This window comes from Mobula hypostoma, chromosome 23, assembly GCF_963921235.1.
Source record: "Mobula hypostoma chromosome 23, sMobHyp1.1, whole genome shotgun sequence".
Taxonomy (NCBI): domain Eukaryota; kingdom Metazoa; phylum Chordata; class Chondrichthyes; order Myliobatiformes; family Myliobatidae; genus Mobula; species Mobula hypostoma.
The window spans coordinates 16,072,202-16,094,299 of NC_086119.1; the positions used below are offsets into that span (position 1 = coordinate 16,072,202).

The 22,098-nt window shown below is 43.4% G+C and overlaps 1 protein-coding gene across 7 annotated transcripts in view; it reads left to right on the top strand.

Annotated features, from left to right (window-relative positions):
• LOC134337121 (rap1 GTPase-activating protein 2-like) overlaps positions 1 to 22,098 on the top strand; it is a 502,203-nt gene that overhangs the window by 356,140 nt on the left and 123,965 nt on the right. For all 7 annotated transcript variants that reach the window (XM_063031978.1, XM_063031979.1, XM_063031980.1 and 4 more), the window contains one exon: positions 13,153 to 13,237. In XM_063031978.1, the coding sequence (XP_062888048.1) occupies positions 13,153 to 13,237 (85 nt within the window). The remainder of the gene's footprint in view (positions 1 to 13,152; positions 13,238 to 22,098) is intronic.

Genomic DNA, 22,098 nt, shown 5'->3' on the forward strand with positions numbered 1-22,098 from the left:
AATCCATCTCCATTCGACTTCCATCTCAATTCATCCTGGCTCAATCCCACCTTACCTCAGCTCCATCCACATTCCCACCTAAGGGTTGTACCTCATCTCTCCCAGGAGCACACACCTGCCACAACCCCTCCTTTGCATGAATGGTTGAGTTTGCCTAGCAGTGAAGGAAGACATTGAGCAAGGACACTGACGACACTCAGTCATTCATATAAGAAAGAGCATCCCCTGTTCACACTGAGACACCAAGCAAGAGCTCCTTCATCGTCCTGACAATGAATCTCCCATATTCACAGTTGTAACTTCTTCTACAACAAGCACCATCGTTCCGAGACCCTCTAACTTCTGTTTAACTTCATCATCATCATTATGTATCATGTCATATGACATAGGTGTTTATGGTCTTTGACCATGATTGTTCTTGGCGAATTTTTCTGCAGAAGTGGTTTGCCATTGCCCTCCTCTAGGCAGTACTTTTACAAGACGGGTGACCCCAGCCATTATCAATACTCTTCAGAGATTGTCTGCCTGGCGTCAGTGGTCACATAACCAGGACCTGTGATAGGCAAGCAACACACATAAAAGTTGCTGCTGAACGCAGCAGGCCAGGCAGCATCTCTAGGAAGAGGTGCAGTCGACGTTTCAGGCCAAGCCCCTTCGTCCTGAAGCGTCGACTGCACCTCTTCCTAGAGATGCTGCCTGGCCTGCTACGTTCACCAGCAACTTTTATGTGTGTTGCTTGAATTTCCAGCATCTGCAGAATTCCTGTTGTTTCCTGTGATATGCACCAGCTTCTCATACAGCCGTCAACCACCTGCTCCCGTGGCTTCACATGATGCTGATCAGGTGGGGGGAGGGAGAGCTAAACAGGTGCTACACCTTGCCCAAGGGTGAAGGAGCACCTTACACCCCCTTTGGTAGAGAGGTATTTGCCCAAAGGATTAAAGGGTATTTTGCAATTATATTGACATAGATTTCAAAATTATATGAGCATCATTTCAAAATAATATTAACATTAGAAAAAAGAAATTTCTAGCTGCGCGGCAACAAAGGCTATGTGTGTCGGAGCATTTCAGTTACTGCGCTGCCGCACACCCACGCAGCTTAGAGGGAACAATGTTGGGGGCTGTTACTGTGCTATACGTCTCTGAATCTGCCTAAATCCCTTGAGCCAGAGGTCTTGACAGGAGAAAATGGATTTGTGATAGACTAAATACCTTAAAATTGATCTTCAGAACTATAAGTGCCATTGCAGGTTTGCAGTGCAGGTTTGATGCTGTGGGAATGATATTTATCAGAATGAGAGAAATCTTTTGCTATTGATGTTTAGCCAGCAGATTCTGTTCTCAGTGCTAGACCTCACGGTATGAATCATATTATGGATGAAGAAGCACCTTACACCTCCTTTACTCCCATGGCTTAACATGACCCTGAATGGAGGACTAAACAGGTGCTACACCTTGCCCAAGGTGAAGGAGTGCCTCTTACCCCCTTTGGTAGAGAGGTGTCTCCACCTGTATCTCCGCCTGTGTTTAATTTACCTGCTTATAATATCAGGTTTGTCCACTTACCAAATCTCACTCATGCCAGTTTGTAATTAGCCAGCTACTAACGCTGTAGTAACATTATGCTAACTGCACTAGTTGCCAGAAGCGTTGGTTCTAAGGATGTCATTATGAATAGTGAATGTTCTTTCGTTCAATATCGCTTTCAAAGCTAATTGTAAGGAATTAAACATAATAATACTTAATGTCAGGGACAATTTATTTAGAGATATAGCACAGTAACAGGCTCTTCCACAATGAGCCCACACCACCCAGTTGCACCCTTGTGACGAATGAACCTCCTAACCTGTACGTCTTTGGATTGTGGGAGGAAAGTGGAGCCCACACAGTCATAGAGAGAACATACAAACTTACAAACTCCTTACAGGTAGTGGCAGGAATTGAACCTGTGTTGCTGGCTCTGTAGTAGCATTAGGCTGGCTGCTTCACAAGTTTCCAGAAGTGTTGGTTGTGAGGGTGCCTGTTGACTTAGTTCGTCACACTGGGTTGGAAGTCCACTTGAACCACGCTGGCTTGTGTCCTGTCCTCTGTGACTATTTACACATAGGGGTGTTAATACTTGCCATTGCCCCACGTAGTCATCTCTGCATGACTGTCAAACACGTACTGATTAAATAGCTGCCCTCGATCAACTAATACTGCCACCCAAAAATAAGGTCCATTGCAAACTTATATGAAGAAAGCAATCCAGAACAAATATCAGCTGTTATTTCCAAAGTGTTATCATCCCCTAGGAAATAAATCACATGATTCATACCGTGAGGTCCAGTACTTAGAACAGAATCTGCCTGCTAAACTTCAATAGCAAAGGATTTATCTCATTCTGATAAATATCATTCCCATAGCATCAAACCTGTGGTTGACAACAGGATTGGCACTTTTGGTTCCTAAGATCAACTTTAAAGTATTTAATCTCTCATAAATCCATTTTCTCCTGTCAAGACCTCCGGCTCAAGGGATTTAGGCAGATTCAGAGACGCATAGCACAGAAACAGCCACTTCAGCCCACAACACTGTTCTCTCTAAGCTGTATGGTTGCATGGCTGCGCAATAACGGAAATGCTCCCACACACATAGCCTTTGTTGCCATGCAGCTGGAATATTTTAAAATATTATGTTAATATAATTTTGAAATAATGCTCATATAATTTTGACATCTATGTCAATATAATTGTAAAATATCCTGTAAATAATTATATATTATAAATAAAAAACGTACCACAACCTTTACTTTGAAACATTTTAGAGCTTCAATGCACTTGCATTGTCAGTGTTTCAGGTTACAATGCTGTGACAAATTGCAACAATAAACACAGAATGGAAGTTGATAGCTCATTGTTAATAAACTGCCGGCCTGCTGAATGCCAGCGCTAAGTTTAGAAGTTTCTGAAACATGAGAGGTTTTCATTGTTCTACTATATTTCATTATACCCTTCAAATAATAAATAAAATCAGAAGTATATGAATTATCAATTTCCATTTAAAATGTTCATAGTATTAGATTATGAGGACACGCAGTTCTCTTTATTGTCATTTAGTAATGCATGCATTAAGAAATGATACAATGTTCCTCCAGTATGATATGAGGAGGGAGGAGAAGATGGTGGCGTGACACAGCGCGCGCGGCCATTCTGAATGAATATCGTATGTGTTAACTAGGGGGCCGTGCACAATCCGGATTTGATGGAGACAGCCGTGAGAAGCACGGAGGAACACCTGGAGTAACTTCTGAAATGCCCGCTTCGCTGCTGCTGCTACTGTGCAATCGAGAATCTCCGGAGGGGAAGGCCCCAAATCCTCGGCTTTGCCTATTGCCTGTTGCCGGGGCTGGGGTTGAAGCGCTCGGCAGAGATGGTGCTTGGTGCTTGGTGTCAGAGAGCTGGTCGGAGGCTCGGCGTTTTTGGACAGGCTTGGAGTCGGACTGTGGTCGGATGCTTCCAGGATGCTGCATCGGAAAGTTGGCGGCACTGGAGGTTCACCATCTGCGTGAGATGATGGGACTTCTGAGAGACTTTGAGACTTTTACTGTGCCATGGTCTGTTCTTATCAAATTACGGTATTGCTTTGCACTGTTGTAACTATATGTTATAATTATGTGGTTTTTGTTAGTTTTTAAGTCGGTTTGTCATGTGTTTCTGTGATACCATTCTGGAAAAACATTGTATCATTTCTTAATGCATGCATTACTAAATGACAATAAAAGAGGACTGCGTGTCCTCATAATCTAATCTAATCTAATAATCTAATGTCACAGAAACACAAGACAAACCAAGACTAAAAAACTGACAAAAACCACATAATTATAACATATAGTTACAACAGTGCAAAGCAATACCGTAATTTGATAAAGAACAGACCATGGGCACGGTAAAAAAAAAAGTCTCAAAGTCTCTTGAAAGTCCCACATCTCACGCAGATGGTAGAAGGGAGAAACTCTCTCCCTGCCATGAACCTCCAGTGCTGCAAACTTGCCGATGCAGCACCCTGGAAGCACCCGACCACAGCTGACTCGAGTCCATTCGAAAACTTCAAGCCTCCGATCAGCCCTCCGACACCGAGCCCCGAGCACCATCTCTGCCGAGCGCTTCAACCCTGGCCCTGGCAACAGGCAATAGGCAAAGCCGAGGATTTGGGGCCTTCCCCTCCGGAGATTCTCGATTGCACAGTAGCAGCGGCAGCGAAGCAGGCATTTCAGAAGTTTCTCCAGATGTTCCTCCGTGCTTCTCACGTCCGTCTCCATCAAATCAGGATTGTACATGGTACCTACTTAACAAATACCGATATCATTTTGGAGCGGCCGCGCACGCTGTATGCATATTACAATAAAACATCTAAAATGCCTTACTGTTTTCAGGCCGTGTAAATATTTCCTGCTCAGAGCAATGGTTGGTCTGCACAGCTGTAAAATAAATTAGAGGGAATGTGGGCCCACAGTGGCCATGGTAACCATCACCGCTTATCAACAGTAAAAACATTTCTCAGCACGTAGCCATCTATAGGGCTATAGTTATTGGAAGCTACTGACATGATGAAGGAAGCTGTGAACACTACCAGAGGTGGAGGACGTTCATTGCCACCCTAAATGCCAGTAGCGTAAGGGGCAAAAGAGACAGTTACAGACATAGAATTATACAGTACAACATGCCCTCTGGTGCAACTTTTTCGTGCTGACCGAGGTGTCTCCCTGAGTTAGTCCCATTTGCCTGCAATTAGTTCATATCCCCTTAAGCCTTTCCTATCCATGTACCTGTCTAAGTGTCTTTGAAATGTAATTTTTGCCACTTCTACGGCTTCCTCTGGCAGTTCGTTCCACATTCTATGTGAAAGCCTTGCCTCTAATTTTAGACTCTTTTGCCCTGGGAAAAAAAAAGACTGACAATCCACAGGATGCTACCTGACCTGCTGATTTATTCCATCATTCTGTGTGTGTTGCTCTGCATTTCCAGCATCTTGTGTGTGTGACTGTGACAATCCACCTTAACTTTGCCACTTTTCATTATATAAACATCTTTCAGGTCACACTTCAGCATCCTTTGCTCCGATGTCATAGCATGCATCTAGAATCTAATTAAACGTTGTGAGTACCTGCTTCCACCACACTCTCAGACAATGCCCTCCATCTTCACTATCACTTTTTAAGCTTCTCTTAACCTCATGGAGAAGGTATGTGCTGTCTGTCGAGACACCTGTTTACACCTGATATAGAGTCATAGAATACTACCGCACAGAAACAGGCCCTTCAGCCCATCTAATCCATGCCAAACTACTATTTTTCCCAAGACACATTGACCTGCACCTGGACCACACCCCTCCATACCCCTTCCATCCAAGTACCTCTCCAAACTACTCCTAAATGTTCAAATCGAGCCCACGTCAACCATTTCCGCTGGCAGCTCGTTCCACACTTTCACCACCCTCTGAGTGAAGAAATTCCCCCTCATGTTGCCCCTAAACATTTCACCTTTACTCAAAGTTCAAAGGTTCATTTATTATCAAAGTATACAACTCTGAAATTCTTCTCTGGGTAGCCATGAAACCAAGAAAGAAAAGAAAGGCAGCACAATCATTAACCCCCAAATTCTTCCTCCCCGCACAAAAAAAAAGAACAAAAATGGAACAGGTATATCAAGCCCCGAATCCCCCCTGAATATTAAAAAGCTATATGACTGATAATAAGTCTATAGTCCAAGTTCACATCCAAAATGCAGAAAACCTGGGAACCCTTGCACCCTTAACTCATGACCTTTAGTTCTAGTCTCACCTAACCTCAGTGGGAAAAGCCTGCTTGCATTTACCCTATCCATACTCCTCATAATTTTGTATACTCCTCATAATTTTGTATACCCTCATTCTCCTACACTCTAGAGAATAACATCTTACTGTAAGTGTTATTGAGATCATTGCATGATTTAGGCAAAGACAGTAGGTAAAAAAGAACCTGGTTAACAAGGAGAAATGTGTTGGCTTTCCAGAATGTAATTCATTACAGTGTGTTAGTTATCACTGATTCCGATTATCCAAGAGCAACATACCAAATGCTGTAGGAGCTCAGCGGTTAGGGCAGCATCTATGGAGAGGAATAAACAGTCAACGTATTGGGCTGAGGCCCTTCATTGGACTGGAAAAGAAGGGGGAAGAAACCAGAATAAGAAATAATAAGGGGAGGGAAAGGAGTACAAGCTGGCAGGTGATAGGTGCAATCAGGTGAGGGGGAACGTAGGTGAATGGGGGAGGGTGTGTGAAATAAGATGCTGGGACACGATAGGTGGAAGAAGGGGCTGTGAGAAGAACGAATCTGATCAGAGAGGGGAGTAGATGATGGGAGAAAAGGAAGGAGGAGGGGCACCAGAGGGAGATGATGGGCAGGTGAGGTAAAGGAGGAGTGGAAATGGGGAATTGAAAAAAAGAGAAGGGAGTGGTGATGGAAAGAAATTCATGCAAGTTAGAGAAATCAATACTCATGCCATCATCGTGCTGGTCCTGCTAATATTCTGTCTGCATAGCCTCCAACCTGATGCTTGTTTCAGGCATCTGGTGTCAGCAGCCTGGACAATCGTCTGCCCCACCAGAGTGGGTATATAGTGGAAATGTTGTCCTGGGAGAGCACACTGCCTCTGTTTTCCTTCTCCTTCCAGTGAAGTTGGAGGATTCTGCAGAGGCAACATCCGTGGTATCTCTCCAGTGTTTCGAGGTCCCGACTGTAGCTAGGCCAGGCCTCCAAAGGGTACAGGATGTGGGGATCACTGCTGCCTGCTATACCATGAGTTTGAGATCTTGGCCATCAAACAATAAAGGATGAAGCAACGTACTTCCCAGATCTCAGTTATCAGATAAATGTTCTGTTCTGAACCGACTGATGTGGTAATGAGCAGGAAACCTGAGACATCACACAAGAGTTCACACAAAGAGTATCTACCAGCTCAGCACCAGATGCTTTAAATATCCTGTTGTCAGATTCAAGGATAAGTGAAACTGTGCTGCCCTGAAATGTCAAAGGACCCTGGCTGGTGGTTAATGCTCAGTCCTGTATTCCCTCATTATGAATGGTCCATCGCAGAAATGCAGCTTTAGCATTGGTAGGTGCAAGACCATCAGATAGAGGAGCAGATTTAGGCCATTCAGCCCATCAAGTCTGATGTGCCATCCAATCACGGCTGATTTTTGTTCAACCCCACTTCTCCCTGTAGCCTTTTGCCCCCTTACCGATCAAGAACATAGTCTTTGCCTCAAGTGTACCCCACGATTTGGCCTCTGTAGCCCTTTCTGGCAATAAATTCCACAGGTTCTCCACTTTCTGGCTGAAGAAATTCCTCCTCCTCTCAGTTTTAGAGCCATGTTCCCTTATACTGAGGCTGTGCCCTCGGAACCTAAGACTCTCCTACTAACGGAAGCATCTTCTCCACATCTGTTCTGCTCAGGTCTTTCAATATCCAGTAGGTTTCAATGAGTGTCCTGCCCCTGCCCCCACCCACCCATCCTTCTGGACTCCATCATGCACGGGACCAGAGAATAGACCTTACCCCCAGAACCCCCCCACCGCAATAATCTGTCAGTCAATCACTCCCACTTTCTCCCCACACCAAGGGAGAGGCAGTGGTGTAGATCAAAGGTTCATGGTACATGGATGGGAAGGGTTTGGAGGGATATGATCTGGGTACAGGTCAATGGGACCAGGCAGAAGTTTGGGTTGGCATGGATTAAATGGGCTGAAGGGCTTGTTTTCATGCTGCTGTGCTTCATGACACTGTCGGTAGAGGGGGAGGCATAAACCAGCATATTGAGATGACCTCCTGCCCCTTTTCAATCTATACTAGTAGGGTCTTATAGTCTAGCTGGAGGGGAAGGGCACCCTTCATCCCGACTTGGAATTCTGTTGTATTTCTTTGTTCTACAGTAAATGTTTGCAAGATAACGAATCTCAAGGTAATATATGATAACATATACATACTTTGATAATAAAAACAAGAGAGTCTGCAGATGCTGGAAACCCAAAGCAACATACAAAAAATGCTGGAGGAACTCAGCAGGTCAGGCAGCATCTATGGAAATGAATAAACAACAATTTGTTTGTGTTGTTTTGATAATAAAGTTACTTTTTGTAATACTCTAGACAGCATTTGAGCCATTTGAATGTGTCCATTTTTTTACAGCTGTCTTCCTCCGATTTGGTGATGTGGGACACGGAATCGGGCCTATCCCAATCTGTCCTTACCTCCCCACCTCTCCTCCCAACCCCTTCCATTCCACACCTCCCAAACTGCCATGCGACCCCACAAGCTGAGAGTCTGTTGCAGCCTCAGGAACCGGGGTTGATTTCAAACTCCCCTGTTAACTTAAGACACGAAAAACAAACACAGGGACCTTTCGTGGGCGAGCAGACAAACATCCCAGTGAGCCTTAAATTGGCCGTAATGAGATTGTCTTAGTAACAGACCCTCTGTTCCGGCGTCTCTTCGCAACAGTGGTGCGGCAAATTGCTTGGACTAAAAGCCCATCAGCCATTTGATTTCAAGGTGTACACAGCAAACAACAAGTAATCAGTTGTTTTATGGCCTTGTTCGTGTGTTGTTCTTCCATTACTGATTAGTTTTGTTGCTTAGAGTGATGATTTGGCTTTCCCAGCAGTCAGCACAAAATAATTCCATCCATAGCTAAATGGAATCTGTGAACTATGTGTCATACTCTCAGATCACCAAAGCCTGACTTATTTGGTAGAACCTCTGATCCAAGGTTGGGATTCACTTCAAAGACAACTTGTGCTCTTAATCAAAGATTCTGTGTCTCCTCTGAGTCATTAACCCCAGGGCACCCCTTCCCTTCTAGCTAGAGATATATTTTGAAGAAAAGAAGGTCATCCTAGTATCATGGCTTATGATTTTTATATAGGCATCTGTTAGTCTCGTGAGACCATGGATTTGCACCTTGGTAGGTTTACAGGGCGCAGGCCTGGGCAAGGTTGTATGGAAGACCGGCAGTTGTCCATGCTGCAAGTCTCCCCTCTCCATGCCACCGATGTTGTCCAAGGGAAGGGCATTAAGACCCATACACCTTGGCACCGGTGTCATCGCAGAGCAATGTGTGGTTAAGTGCCTTGCTCAAGGACACAGCACGCTGCCTCAGCCAAGGCTCGAACTAGCAACCTTCAAATCACTAGACAAACGCCCTAACCACTTGGCCACACGCCAACACTTGGCTTATGATTAACCCTCTACTGATGTAGAGATATAGAGAACCATTGGCCCATCCTGTCCATGCCAACCCAATCTTTTGCTCAGACTCATCAACCTGCACCTGGACCATACCCCTCCGAACCTGCTCATCTATGTCCCTATCCAAACTTCTCTTAAATGTGTCAATTGAACCCTTATCTACCACTTCAGCTGGCTACTTGTTCCACACTTGCACAAACCTCTGAATGAAGAAGCTTTCCTTAAATATTTCACCTTTCACCCTCAACCTATGACATCCAGTTCTAGTCTCACCCAACCTGAGGGGAAAAAATCTGTTTGCATTCACCCTCACTGTGCCCCTCATAATTTTGTATACCTCTATAAGGTACTTTCTGCGCTCCAGGAGCTAAAGCCCTAACCTATTCAACCTTTTCCTGTAACTCGTTTCTTCATGTCCCAGCAACAGCATTGTAAGTTTTCTCTGCAAAATTTACAAGGATCTTACAAAAATCATCAATATATTCAAAGTTCAAAGTAAATTTATTATTAAAGTACATATTTGTCACCATATACAACCCTGAGCCTCATTTTCTTGCGAGCATACTCAATAATAACTGTAATAGAATCAATGAAAGACCACACCAACTTGGGCTTTCAACCGGTGTGCAAAAGACAACAAACTGTTCGAATACAAAAATAGTAATAAATAAATAAGCAATAAATATCAAGAACATGAAATGAAGAGGCCTTGAAAGTGAGTCCATCGGTTGCGGGAACAGTTCAATGACGGGGCAAGTGAATTTGAGTGAAGTTATCCCCTTTGGTTCAAGAGCCTGATGTTTGAGGGATAATAACTGTTCCTGAACCTGGTGGTGTGAGTCCTGAGGCTCCTGTACCTCCTTCCTGATGGCAACAGCAAGAAGAGAGCATGTCCTGGATGGTGGGGCTGCTGATGAGTGAATGGCAATTCATGTAAAGTTAAGTCTTGTAAGGTGAACAAGGGAAGTCTCAGTGACCTAGCCAATGTTTATCATCACATTTCAGTTGATGGGAGCTTGCTGTGCACAAATTAACTGCATGTGACCGTCAGTAGTGTGATTTGGAATCCCGAAGTATGAAAAGGTGGACCATGAACACATATCCTGCTTTCACAAGAGACCAGGACTTGTGAGGGTGACAGTAAGGAGGAGGGAAGAATTGTTCAAAGATTGGTTAAAAAGCATTGAACGATGGATTAGCAACTATCCTTAAAGACTAGTTTTATTTGTCACAAGTACATTGAAACATACAGTGAAATGTTTGTGTCAGTGACCAACACAGTCTCAGGATTGTGCTGGGGGCAGCCTGCAAGTGTCGCCATGCTTCCAGCACCAACATAGCTTGCTTACAAGTTACTAACCCTAACTCTGTATCTTTGGAGGAAATTGGAGCACCCAGAGGACGTACAAAGTCTTCAGAGAGAGCGGCGGGAATCAAACACTGAGTAATGATAGCTGGAGCTGTAAAGCGATTGTGCTAACTGCTGTGCAGCCATATCGCTCCATTAAATCCTGCAGTTTCAGTTGAAGACCTCTGGGGGTTCACACCTTGTTCCACAGCTGGTAATACAGTTAGTTTGGTGTCTGCCTCGAAGTCTAAATGACCTCATTGGCCGGGGTAGTAAAGAAGAATTTTGGCATGCTGACCTTCATCAATCAGGGCACTGAGTTTTGAAGTTCGGAGGATGTAGTGCAGTTTACAAGATGCTGGTGAGGCTATGGTAGTGTAGTGGTTAGCACAACACTTTACAGTACCAGCTCACTGGGTTCATTTCCCGCCTCTGTCTGTGAGGAATTTGTAGGTTCTCCCTGTGACTGTGTGGGTTTTCTCTGAGTGCTCCAGTTTCCTCCCACAGTCCAAAGACAAACAGATTGGTAGGTCAATTGGTCATTGTAAATTGTCCCGTGATTAGGATACCCCTGTCTCAAAGGGCCGAAATTTACATTTATTACAATTTATACATTTATCAAAATGTGTGAGAATGCATTTTGATAAAAGGAACAATAGTACAGACTATTATCTAAAGGGGGAGAAGGTTCAAACATCAAAGGTGCAGTGAGATTTAGGAGTCCTCGTGCAAGACACCCAGAAGGTTAATTCACAGGTTGAGTCTGTCGTAAAGAAGGTAAGTGCAACATTGGCATTTATTTCAAGGGGAATAGAATATAAAAGCAAAGAGATAATGCTGAGCCTTTATAAGACACTGGTCAGGTCGCACTTGGAGTATTGTCAATAGTTTTGGACCCCTTAATCTCATTGTCATTGGAGAGAGTCCAGAGGAGTTTCAGGAGGAGGATTCCGGAAATGAAGGGGTTAACATATGAGGCGCATTTGGCCTCTTTGCGCCTGTACTCACTGGAATTTAGAAGCATGCAGGGGGATCTCATTGAAATCTACCGAATGTTGAAAGGACTAGATAGGATAGATGTGGAGAGGATGTTTCCTATGGTGGGGGTATCCAGAACTAGAGGGCACAGCCTCAAAACTAGGGGCAACCCTTTACAACAGAGGTAAGGAGAAATTCTTTAAGGCAGAGAGTAGTGAATCTGTGGAATACTCTGCCACAGACTGCAGTGGAGGCCAAACCTGTGCATATATGTAAGGCGGAAGTTGATCATTTCCTTAATCGATCAGGGCATCAAAGGATATGGCAAGAAGGCAAGTGTATGGGGTTGAGTGGGATCCAGGATCAGCCATGATGGAATGGCAGAGCAGACTCGATGGGCTGAATGGCCTAATTCTGCTCCTGTGTCTTATGGTTTTATGGCCTGTTCTGCGCTGTATCCCAATAAGTAAATTTCACCTGGAGAACTGTGTTCCGTTTTGATCATACTGTTTTCTGAAAGATGTTACTAAACTGGATAGAGTGCAAGAAAATCTTACCAGGATTTAAAGGACTGAGTAATAGGAAATGATGGTCAGTGTAGGATTCCTTGAACCATTGGAGATTAAGAGGTGATTTTATAGATGTGTTTAAAATAATGAAGGACATACACTCAGTGGACACTTTACCTTCTGTACCTATAAAGTGGACACTGAATAATTGTTCATGGTCTTCTGCTGCTGTAGCCCATCTCGACATGTGGTGCATTCAGAGATGCTCCTCTGCACACCACTGTTGTAACGCGTGGCTATTTGAGTTACTGTTGCCTTCCTGTCAGCTTAAACCAGTCTGGCTATTTGTCTCTGATCTTTCTCGCCCACAGATCTGCTGCTTAATGGATGTGTTTTGTCTCACCCACCATTCTCTGTAGACTCTAGAATCTGTTGTGCCAGGAGATCAGCAGCTTCTGAGATATTGAACCCATCCCATCTGAGACCCACAATCATTCAACGCTGAAAGTCACTTAGAGCACATTTCTTCCCCATTCTGGTGTTTGGTCTGAACACCCACTGGACTTCTTGACCATGTCTGCATGCTTTTATGCAGCGAGTTTCTGCCACGTGATTGGCTGATTAAATATTTGCATTAATGAACTGGTGTTCAGGTGTACCTAATAAAGTGGCCATTGAGTGTAGATAACATGAATGCACAGTCTTTTCCCCAGGGCTGGGGAATCATTAACAAGAGGAGATAGGTTTAAAATTAAAGAGGAAAGATTTAATGGAAAGGTTTTTTACACAGAAGGTGGTACGTATGTGGAACACGCTACCAGAGGACATGAGTGAGGTAGGTACAATAGCAGATTTCAAAGGACTGTTGGAAGGGTTTATAAGGTTATGGACCAAATGTGGGCCAATGGTACTAGCTGGATGGACATGTTGGTCAGCATGGACCAGTTGGGCCAAAGGGCCTGTTTCTGAGGTGCATTACTATGTGACTATGACTCGCCTCATGGGATTTTCCACGCATCCTCATGGGTCTTCCTTTTCTTTCACAGGAAACAAGAGATAGCCAACGGGGCCGACATGAGCACAGTGGAACCACACTTGTCACCACCTCACACTGCTCCCCCCTCCACAAAGGTAGGTGACTTGCTCTGAACTCCCCTCTGGGGAGAATTGTGTGCTCGCTTACTTTCACTTTTTATTTGTCCAGAGGCAGGAAAGATGTGCTTGTATGAGGAACAAAAATCAGTCCGCTGGAGGCACTGAGCAGGTCAAACATCTAATGGAGGAAAGGCACGGAATTGTTGATGTCTTGGGGTGAGACCCTGCATCAGGACCTGTATTGGCCTTTACTTGAAGTAGCATAGTTTTAGAGACTTAAGGTGGTTAATGCCATAGAACAGGCCTCCCAGCCTATCTGATCTATGATGTAGTTTACAATTCATAGTTTCCAGTACTAACTCTGAGTTGTCTCCTTTTTCTTCATTGTTTAACCAGGGATGGTGAGCCTTTCTGAGAGCTCAAATTAGTGGTAATCTTCTAAGAAGTTTCTTTCACACTCCACAGTAATTTTGAGCAGAGATTATCAAAGATTAATGAATTAGTAACAATAATTATGGTCCTGTAACATACATCAAAGTTGCTGGTGAACGCAGCAGGCCAGGCAGCATCTATAGGAAGAGGCGCAGTCGACGTTTCAGGCCGAGACCCTTCGTCAGGACTAACTGAAGGAAGAGTGAGTAAGGGATTTGAAAGCTGGAGGGGGAGGGGGAGATGCAAAATGATAGGAGAAGACAGGAGGGGGAGGGATGGAGCCGAGAGCTGGACAGGTGATAGGCAGAAGGGGATACGAGAGGATCATGGGACAGGAGGTCCGGGAAGAAAGACGGGGGGGGGTGACCCAGAGGATGGGCAAGAGGTATATTCAGAGGGACAGAGGGAGAAAAAGGAGAGTGAGAGAAAGAATGTGTGCATTAAAAAGAGTAACAGATGGGGTACGAGGGGGAGGTGGGGCCTAGCGGAAGTTAGAGAAGTCAATGTTCATGCCATCAGGTTGGAGGCTACCCATACGGAATATAAGGTTGGAGGAACAACACCTTATATTCCGTATGGGTAGCCTCCAACCTGATGGCATGAACATTGACTTCTCTAACTTCCGCTAGGCCCCACCTCCCCCTCGTACCCCAGCTGTTACTCTTTTTAATGCACACATTCTTTCTCTCACTCTCCTTTTTATCCCTCTGTCCCTCTGAATATACCTCTTGCCCATCCTCTGGGTCACCCCCCCCCGTCTTTCTTCCCGGACCTCCTGTCCCATGATCCTCTCGTATCCCCTTCTGCCTATCACCTGTCCAGCTCTCGGCTCCATCCCTCCCCCTCCTGTCTTCTTCTATCATTTTGCATCTCCCCCTCCCCCTCCAGCTTTCAAATCCCTTACTCACTCTTCCTTCAGTTAGTCCTGACGAAGGGTCTCGGCCTGAAACGTCGACTGCGCCTCTTCCTATAGATGCTGCCTGGCCTGCTGCGTTCACCAGCAACTTTGATGTATGTTGCTTGAATTTCCAGCATCTGCAGAATTCCTGTTGTTTATGGTCCTGTTGCTAATTTGTGAGTATTCTTTATTTTATTGTTAATAAAAGTATAACTGAGAGATTGAAATAAATGAAGCATTTTAGAAAACCTATTCAAAAATACTTAATATTAATTTTCTAAAAAGACAATTGAAAAAATAACATCACTTCTAAGTAGTATTGATGTTATATTTCATACATAAGAAATGTGAATGTGAAATTATAAGCTTTGGTGCATTTTCATACAAGATCAAGAAAAGGAAAATAAACACACTACTCTCCATGAAACTTCTGTTGCTGCACTAACGGTTGACAAATACTTTACATCCGGCTTGTATTTGATTGTCTCGAGAACAATGCACACAACACTAGTTTCATTTGGCAGTAAAGATAATCATTGTGTATTTTTTTATTATGGGTGGGGTTTAAAGTATCAAGGGGCAGCACTACATGTCAAATATCAACGAAAGTTTTGCATGTTCGCCATCCCTGATTTATGCACTTTCTTCTTAAGTACACTTATGATTTTTACTTCAACCGCTTTTTGTTGCAGTGGGATCTACACTTTCCACTAGGTAAAAGAATTTCTCCTAAATTCTTCTTTGGATTTATTGCTGACTGACATTTATTTTTAGCCCGCGTTTTCGACTCTCTTACTTCTGAGAATTTTCATACATCTACCCTCTTGATCCTTGTGAAAGCACTGGAAACCTCATCCAGCTCTCTTCTCCACCTTGTTGGTTGGCTATTCAGATCTCTAGGGCAACAATCTCTCAATTTCAGTATCATCATGATGAAGCCTCTTTGCAATACAGGTACGATAGAGTAGCAGTTAGCGCAATGCTTTACAGCTCCCATTCCCGCTGCTGTCTGTACATTCTCCCCGTGACTATGTGGGTTTTGTCTAGGTGCTGTGATTTCTTCCCGCTTTCCAAAAAGGATCCATAGGTTAGTGAGTTATGGACATGCTATATTGGTACCAGAAGCATGGCAACACTTGTGGGCTGCTCCAGCACATCTTGGACTTTGTTGGTCATTGACACAAAATGGTGCATTTCACAGTACGTTTTGATGTACATGTGACAAATAAAACTAATCTTTCTTTAATTCTTTCTGTGTTGATGAAAGGTGTATGTTAAAACTCTGATAATCCCATTGCTCAGCAATCCTGATAGTTCAACATCTGTCTCATCAAATAATGAGACCTGCTCTCCCATCGAACTCATGGGGTTCCCATTACCATTCTCCCTAAAAACTCACTGCAGACCCATTCCCATACTCCTTATGAACTTATCAACGTCCCATTCCTTATAAAGTCATAGGGCCATCCCGTGCTCCTTATAAACTCTCCAGCACCCTGTTCTTATGCTCCATATCAACTCACTGGGATTCTGTTTCCAGCATTCCTTATAATCTCACTGGGGCCTGTTCCAACACTCCATATGAACTTATTGAGGCCTCGGTCCCTGAACTCCTGCTAAACACACCAGAGCCTCACTTAGTCCAAACTTGCTTGAATAAGACGTAACTTTAAATGAAAATTATCAATCAGAATCAGGTTCAGCACTGGGATATGTTGTGAAGTTTATTGTCTTGCAGCAGTAGTACAACGCAAGACATAAGATAACTGGTTGGCTGTCCATCGTATTCGACAATGACAGTTAGATTTGTGCAGTCCTGTTGTGTGTTCGTAGGTGTCTGCCGAGTCCAAGTTGTGAGCGAAATAGACGTCCGTAGTAAATACATGAAAACTGCTGCCACAGAACAACAAATTTTACCATTACACAAATTAACTTAGTGCTCCCAAAGTTGATCCACTTTGCCCTAAACTCTAAAATACTCAGAATCCTCATGATGTTGTTTACACTTTGTGTTAAGCCTCTCCCTCAATAGCTTCTAATTGCACATTGCCTGTGTGGAACTGATCTGAGCCAGCCAAAGGGAAGCTAATTAATTAATGTGTTTGATGGCTTTTTCTATTTACTCTTCGTATTTCAACAACTCCTCTGAGTGACCATAAAGAGTGGCTGTCTTTCCCCTTAATTAACCTTTACAGAAGTACTTAGTGGTAAATTATTGACATTTGTATTAAGTATGCTTCCTTCAGTAACACAAATGTATTTATGTAATATTGCTGATTGTGGCAGCTATAAATTGTACGTGTGGTAAAATTATTAGAATGTTCTCATTTTGTTGTTTTGAAATACCAGAGAGAAAGGAAAGTCTTTAAAGAAAGAAATCAGAAGTCTAGTATTGGCTAACACATCATGTTAGCACTAGTTATCTTTGTGATTCTGATTACCAGCCTCCTAGCGGTCTCCACCTTCACCAACACTCACCCCACATGTCTCCATCTACCCTGTTTGTCTGTCGCAATCTATCGTCCACCTGCTTTTATTTCCCAACTCCATCCCTCCCCCTCCCTGCCTGGCTCAAGCTGCCTGTGACCTTTCACCACTCCTCAGTCCACCCATCACCTCTGGCCCCTGTCTTACCACTCCCCCAATCCTCTTTATACTGGCTTTCCCTCGTCTCCACTCATCGTCCCGGTGCAGGGCTCCAACCTGAAACGTTGACAAATTCTTTACCCCTCCTCCCTCCCACAGATGCTGCTTAACCCACTGAGTTCATCCGGCGGACTGTTTCCGGCTCCAGATCTGCAGACTCTATATCGTTTTCTTAAGTTTTCTGCACGTTTTGATTTGCTTAATTGAACAGTTTTCAGCTTTTGATAGTAAAACGAAAGTCTCTAAAACTTATAAGAACGTCATGCCATAGAGTCAGTGAAGAAGAGGAATTTTTTAATTGCCAGTCTCTTGTCATTACAATCATCATGTTGTGCATTCTGTTGGATTGTGAGTGCATACCAAAAAAAAAATTCAAACTTGCTGAGAAAGCCATTTAACAATTTGATCAACACACATCAAAGTTGCTGGTGAACGCAGCAGGCCAGGCAGCATCTATAGGAAGAGGTGCAGTCGACGTTTCAGGCCGAGACCCAATTTGATCAGTCACCTAGAGCAATTACGTGGGCTGTGATCCAGAAATGGGCCTGAATAACCATAGGGAAATAAAACTGGCCCAGCTATTAAGTCTGTTTTACCCGAGATTGACCAGCAAGTCAGTGAAGCAACTGAGTGCTCTCATATCAGGTGTACTGTACCCTGGAGCAGCCTGACTGAAGCTCCCTCTTGTGTTTAACCTTAAAATAGCGCCCTTTACTGTGACTTGTCAAATATGATTATCACATTTTACAGGGGTGAAGATAACCCCAAGACACCACGTGAAGAAATTTTGTGGCACACGGCATGCAGTGCCACCCCTCGATTTTTAAGCCTCACCCATAATAAAATGATTATCTTCACTGCCAAATGAAACAGCACATGAGTTTTTATAGCCCGAGAGCAGTGAGATGTGTTTTCACAGGAAACATCTCACGCCAACTTGGCACCACCTAGCTGGTTGCAAGAACATGCGATATTGGCTGACGCATTTTGGGATCCTGGCAGACCTGGTCTACACTAATCCAGGCATCATCCTGGTAAATCTCCTCAGCACCCTCTCTAAAGCTTTCCCATCCTCCCTATGGTGAGGTGACCAGAACTGACCACAGTATCCCAATTGTGGTCTAAGCAGGATTTTATAGAGCTGCTACACTACCTTGCGGCTCTTGGGGTTCCTTCGCATGCTGTGGTTTCCCTCCATCTCCACAGACTTGTGGCCTGGTATCTCAACAAGCCACAGTAAATTGCTTCCAGTGTGTCTGTGAGTGGTAGAATCTGGGTAATGATGGGCAGAATGAAATGGTAATGGCATAGGACTAGTGTAACTAGGTGCCTAGAGGTTGGTGTGGACCCAGTGTGTCAAGAGGCCATGCTGTATGTACGACGATGTGATTATTCCTGAGAGCTGCATGTGCTTGGTCATTGATTATGTCAAGGTCAAGACAAATAAGAGGTTTGGACATTAAGGGAACCATGGGGTAGGGGTTGCGTGAAAACCTTTTAACCTACTCTATGATCAATTTAACCCTTCCTTACCACATAGCCCTCCAATCTTCTATAATCCTTGTGCCTATATGAGTCTCATAAATGTCCCTAATGTATCTGCTTCTACCACCATCCCAGTTCCCCACACCTACCACTCTCTATGAAAAAAACAACCTGCCTCTGACAACACCCCTATACTTCTGCCAATCACCTGAAAATTATACCCTCTTGGATTAGCTATTTCTGCCCAGTGCTGGCTGTCCACTCAATCAATGCCTCTCATCATCTCATCGATCAGATATGAAGAAGAACCTTGTTTTGTCTGGAATGTATGGTGATCCTCTTGGTAGTTTGTAAGATATAGTACTGTTCTCATGACAGTGAATTTGACAATTACCATTAAAGCTGGCACGTAACAGATTGTAAGGCTCATATCTATACATCATCCAGTTTATAAGACTGAGTACCTTGTTCACAACTCAATGTGGACATTATTAGTTAATTAAAAATATATGAACCTCAGAAAGATGCAATAATGCTTTTAATGAAATTGTCAAATACAATTCCTCCTAAAATACCTGTAGTATCAGTAACAGTCTTTTTAACCCATAAGCCGCACTGATTCACCAGGATATTGCAAAGATTTGGAGAGTTAAGATTACAAATTAGGATTACAGGGGTGATCTCTCCACACTGTAGAAATTTCTGGAGTGATTGTATTTTTAGGAGATTGAAAGAACTTGGCAGGTGGCTGAGAAAGGGTCTGAGAGCTGTACAATGAAACAGGCCCTTCGGCCCATTGGTTCTATGCTGACCCTTTTGCCCATCTATGCCTATCCCATTTGCCGCCTTAGGAAAATATTCCTTCCAGCCTCAAGACAGTCACCCAGTCTGTGTTTGATTCCTCCAATGCAGAGGACACCTATTGCTTAGTACCATATGCAACAGACTAAACTGGAAGAAATGCAATTAGATCTTTGCTTCACCCAGAAGGACGATATGAACTACTTAATAGTTTCAATGTCCATCCTTGTTGACTACCATTCTCCATTAGACCAGGAACATCTCCAAGTCACATTCTCCCTGCAATAGGAGAGATATTCTGTCTCAAAGCAATTCACATGCTATTAAGGAGCTGATACTCTCCTGAGGCTCCATAGAGTGAATGAGTTTCTTTGGAGTATGTAACAAGGTGAAAGGATGGTCATTTAAAACTCAGGTACACTGGTATTTCTTCTTGCAGATGTTGGCAAGTGTGTAAACTTTGAAACTCTGTGTATCAGATGACAAGGAGCCTAGACAGTGTGGACATCCAGCACCTTTGCATGAGGGCAGAAATGGCTAATAGGAGGGGACAAAATTTTAAGGTGATTGGAGGAAAGTATAGGGGGAAGGTTTTGGAGGTGGGTTTTTTTTACACAGAGTGGTGGGAGCATGGTACACACCCTGCCAGGGTTGGTGGTAGAGGCAGATACATTACGGATATTTAAGAGATTTAGATCAGAATCTGAATCCGGTTTCATATCACTGGTATATGTCGTGGAATTTGTTAACTTTGCATCAGTAGTGCAAAGCAATAGATAATAATACAGGAAAAAACTGAATGACAGTAAGTATATATGTATATTAAATAGTTAAATTAAGTAAATAGTGCAGAAACAGAAATAAAAAGTAGTGAGGTTTTCAATGTCCACTCAGAAATCAGATGGCAAAGGGAAAGAATCTGTTTCTGAATGATTGAGTGTGTGCTTTCAGGCTTCTGTATCTCCTTCCTGATGGTAGCAGTGAGAAGAAGGCACATCCTGGATGGTGGGGTCCTTAATGATGGACGTCGCCTTTTTGAAGCACCACTCCTTGAAGAAGTCTTGAATACTACGGAGGCTAGTACCCATAATGGAGCTGACTAATCTTACAACCCTCTGCAGCTTACTTTGATCCTATGCAGTAGCACCCCTCGTACCAGATGGTGATGCACCCAATCAGAATACTCCTCAGGGCACATCTGCAGAAATTTTCAATTATTTAGGTGAAATTCCAAAATCCTTAAACCCCTAATGAAATATAGTTGCTGTTTTGCCTTCTTTATAGCCGCATCATTATGCTGGAACCAGGTTAGAACCTCAGAGATATTAACACCCAGGAACTTCAAGTTTCTCACTCTCTCCACTTCTGATCCCTGTATGAGGACTGGTGTGTGTTCCCTCATTTTACCCTTTCTGAAGCCCACAATCAGCTTTTTGGTCTTGCTGACGTTGAGTGCCAGGTTGTTGCTGCGACACCACTCAACCAGCTCGTGATGGGGACATGGATGAAAGAAAACTGGAAGGCTATACAGGAAGGGAAATATGAGATTGATCTTGGAGTAGGCTAAAAAGCCATGGGCTGAAGAGATTCTACTGTGGTGTACTTTTCTGTGTTCTCTAACCCTCAGAGGGCGAGGAGCCTAGAGAAGCCTAGATTAAGTGGATTCACTTTTGAAAGAGTAGGGAACGTGGAATTGGAAAGAGCAGGTGTAAGGCCTGGTGCGGTGTGTGCATTGTGCAATAAATATCTCTACTTCTGAATAATGATTGAAAGAAGCCCATCAATAAAGCATTTGAAGATGGTTGAACTTGGGACACAGCCCAGAGAAATTCCCAAAGTAATATCCTGCCACTTGGAATGATTGACATCTGACAACAATAATCATCTTCATCTCTATGACCGCCTAGTGTGTTTATCTCTTTATACAGAGTGATTTCAGTTTAACCAGGGTTGCTTGATGTCAGATGCTTCTTTAATACCTTTCCTCTGTCATTCAAGTGTAAAATGTCCTCCTGTTCTCTGTTACACGTTCAGTCTCTCTGAGTTTCCCATGTCCAGGAGACCGGAAGATAATATCTACAGATTAATTACTGGCTGCTATTGAAAAACTGCATGAAACTCATAATTTACCTTGAGGGAATTTATGATGTAAATTACTTCCCAGAATTGATATGATATAATATCATCTAACAAACGAAGTAGTTTACTCTGAGTATATTGGGTCATTAACTGAACCTGCTTGCCACCCATTGATAGTGTATCATCATGACAACATCTTTCTGTAAATATCAGGAAACTCATTAGACTTGCTAGTTTACAACTCCCCCTCAAACTAAAGTCAAAGTTAATTTATTATTAAAGTACTTTTATGTCACCATATGCTACCTTGAGATTCATTTCCTTGCAGGCATTTGTAGGAAAATAAAGAAATACAATACAATTAATGAAAAACTATACATGAGAAGGAGGATGAGAGGTGACCTGACAGAGGTGTATAAGATGATGAGAGGCATTGATCATGTGGATAGTCAGAGGCTTTTTCCCAGGGCTGAAATGGCTAGCACAAGAGGGCACAGTTTTAAGGTGCTTGGAAGCAGGTACAGAGATGATGTCAGGGGTAAGTTTTTTATGCAGA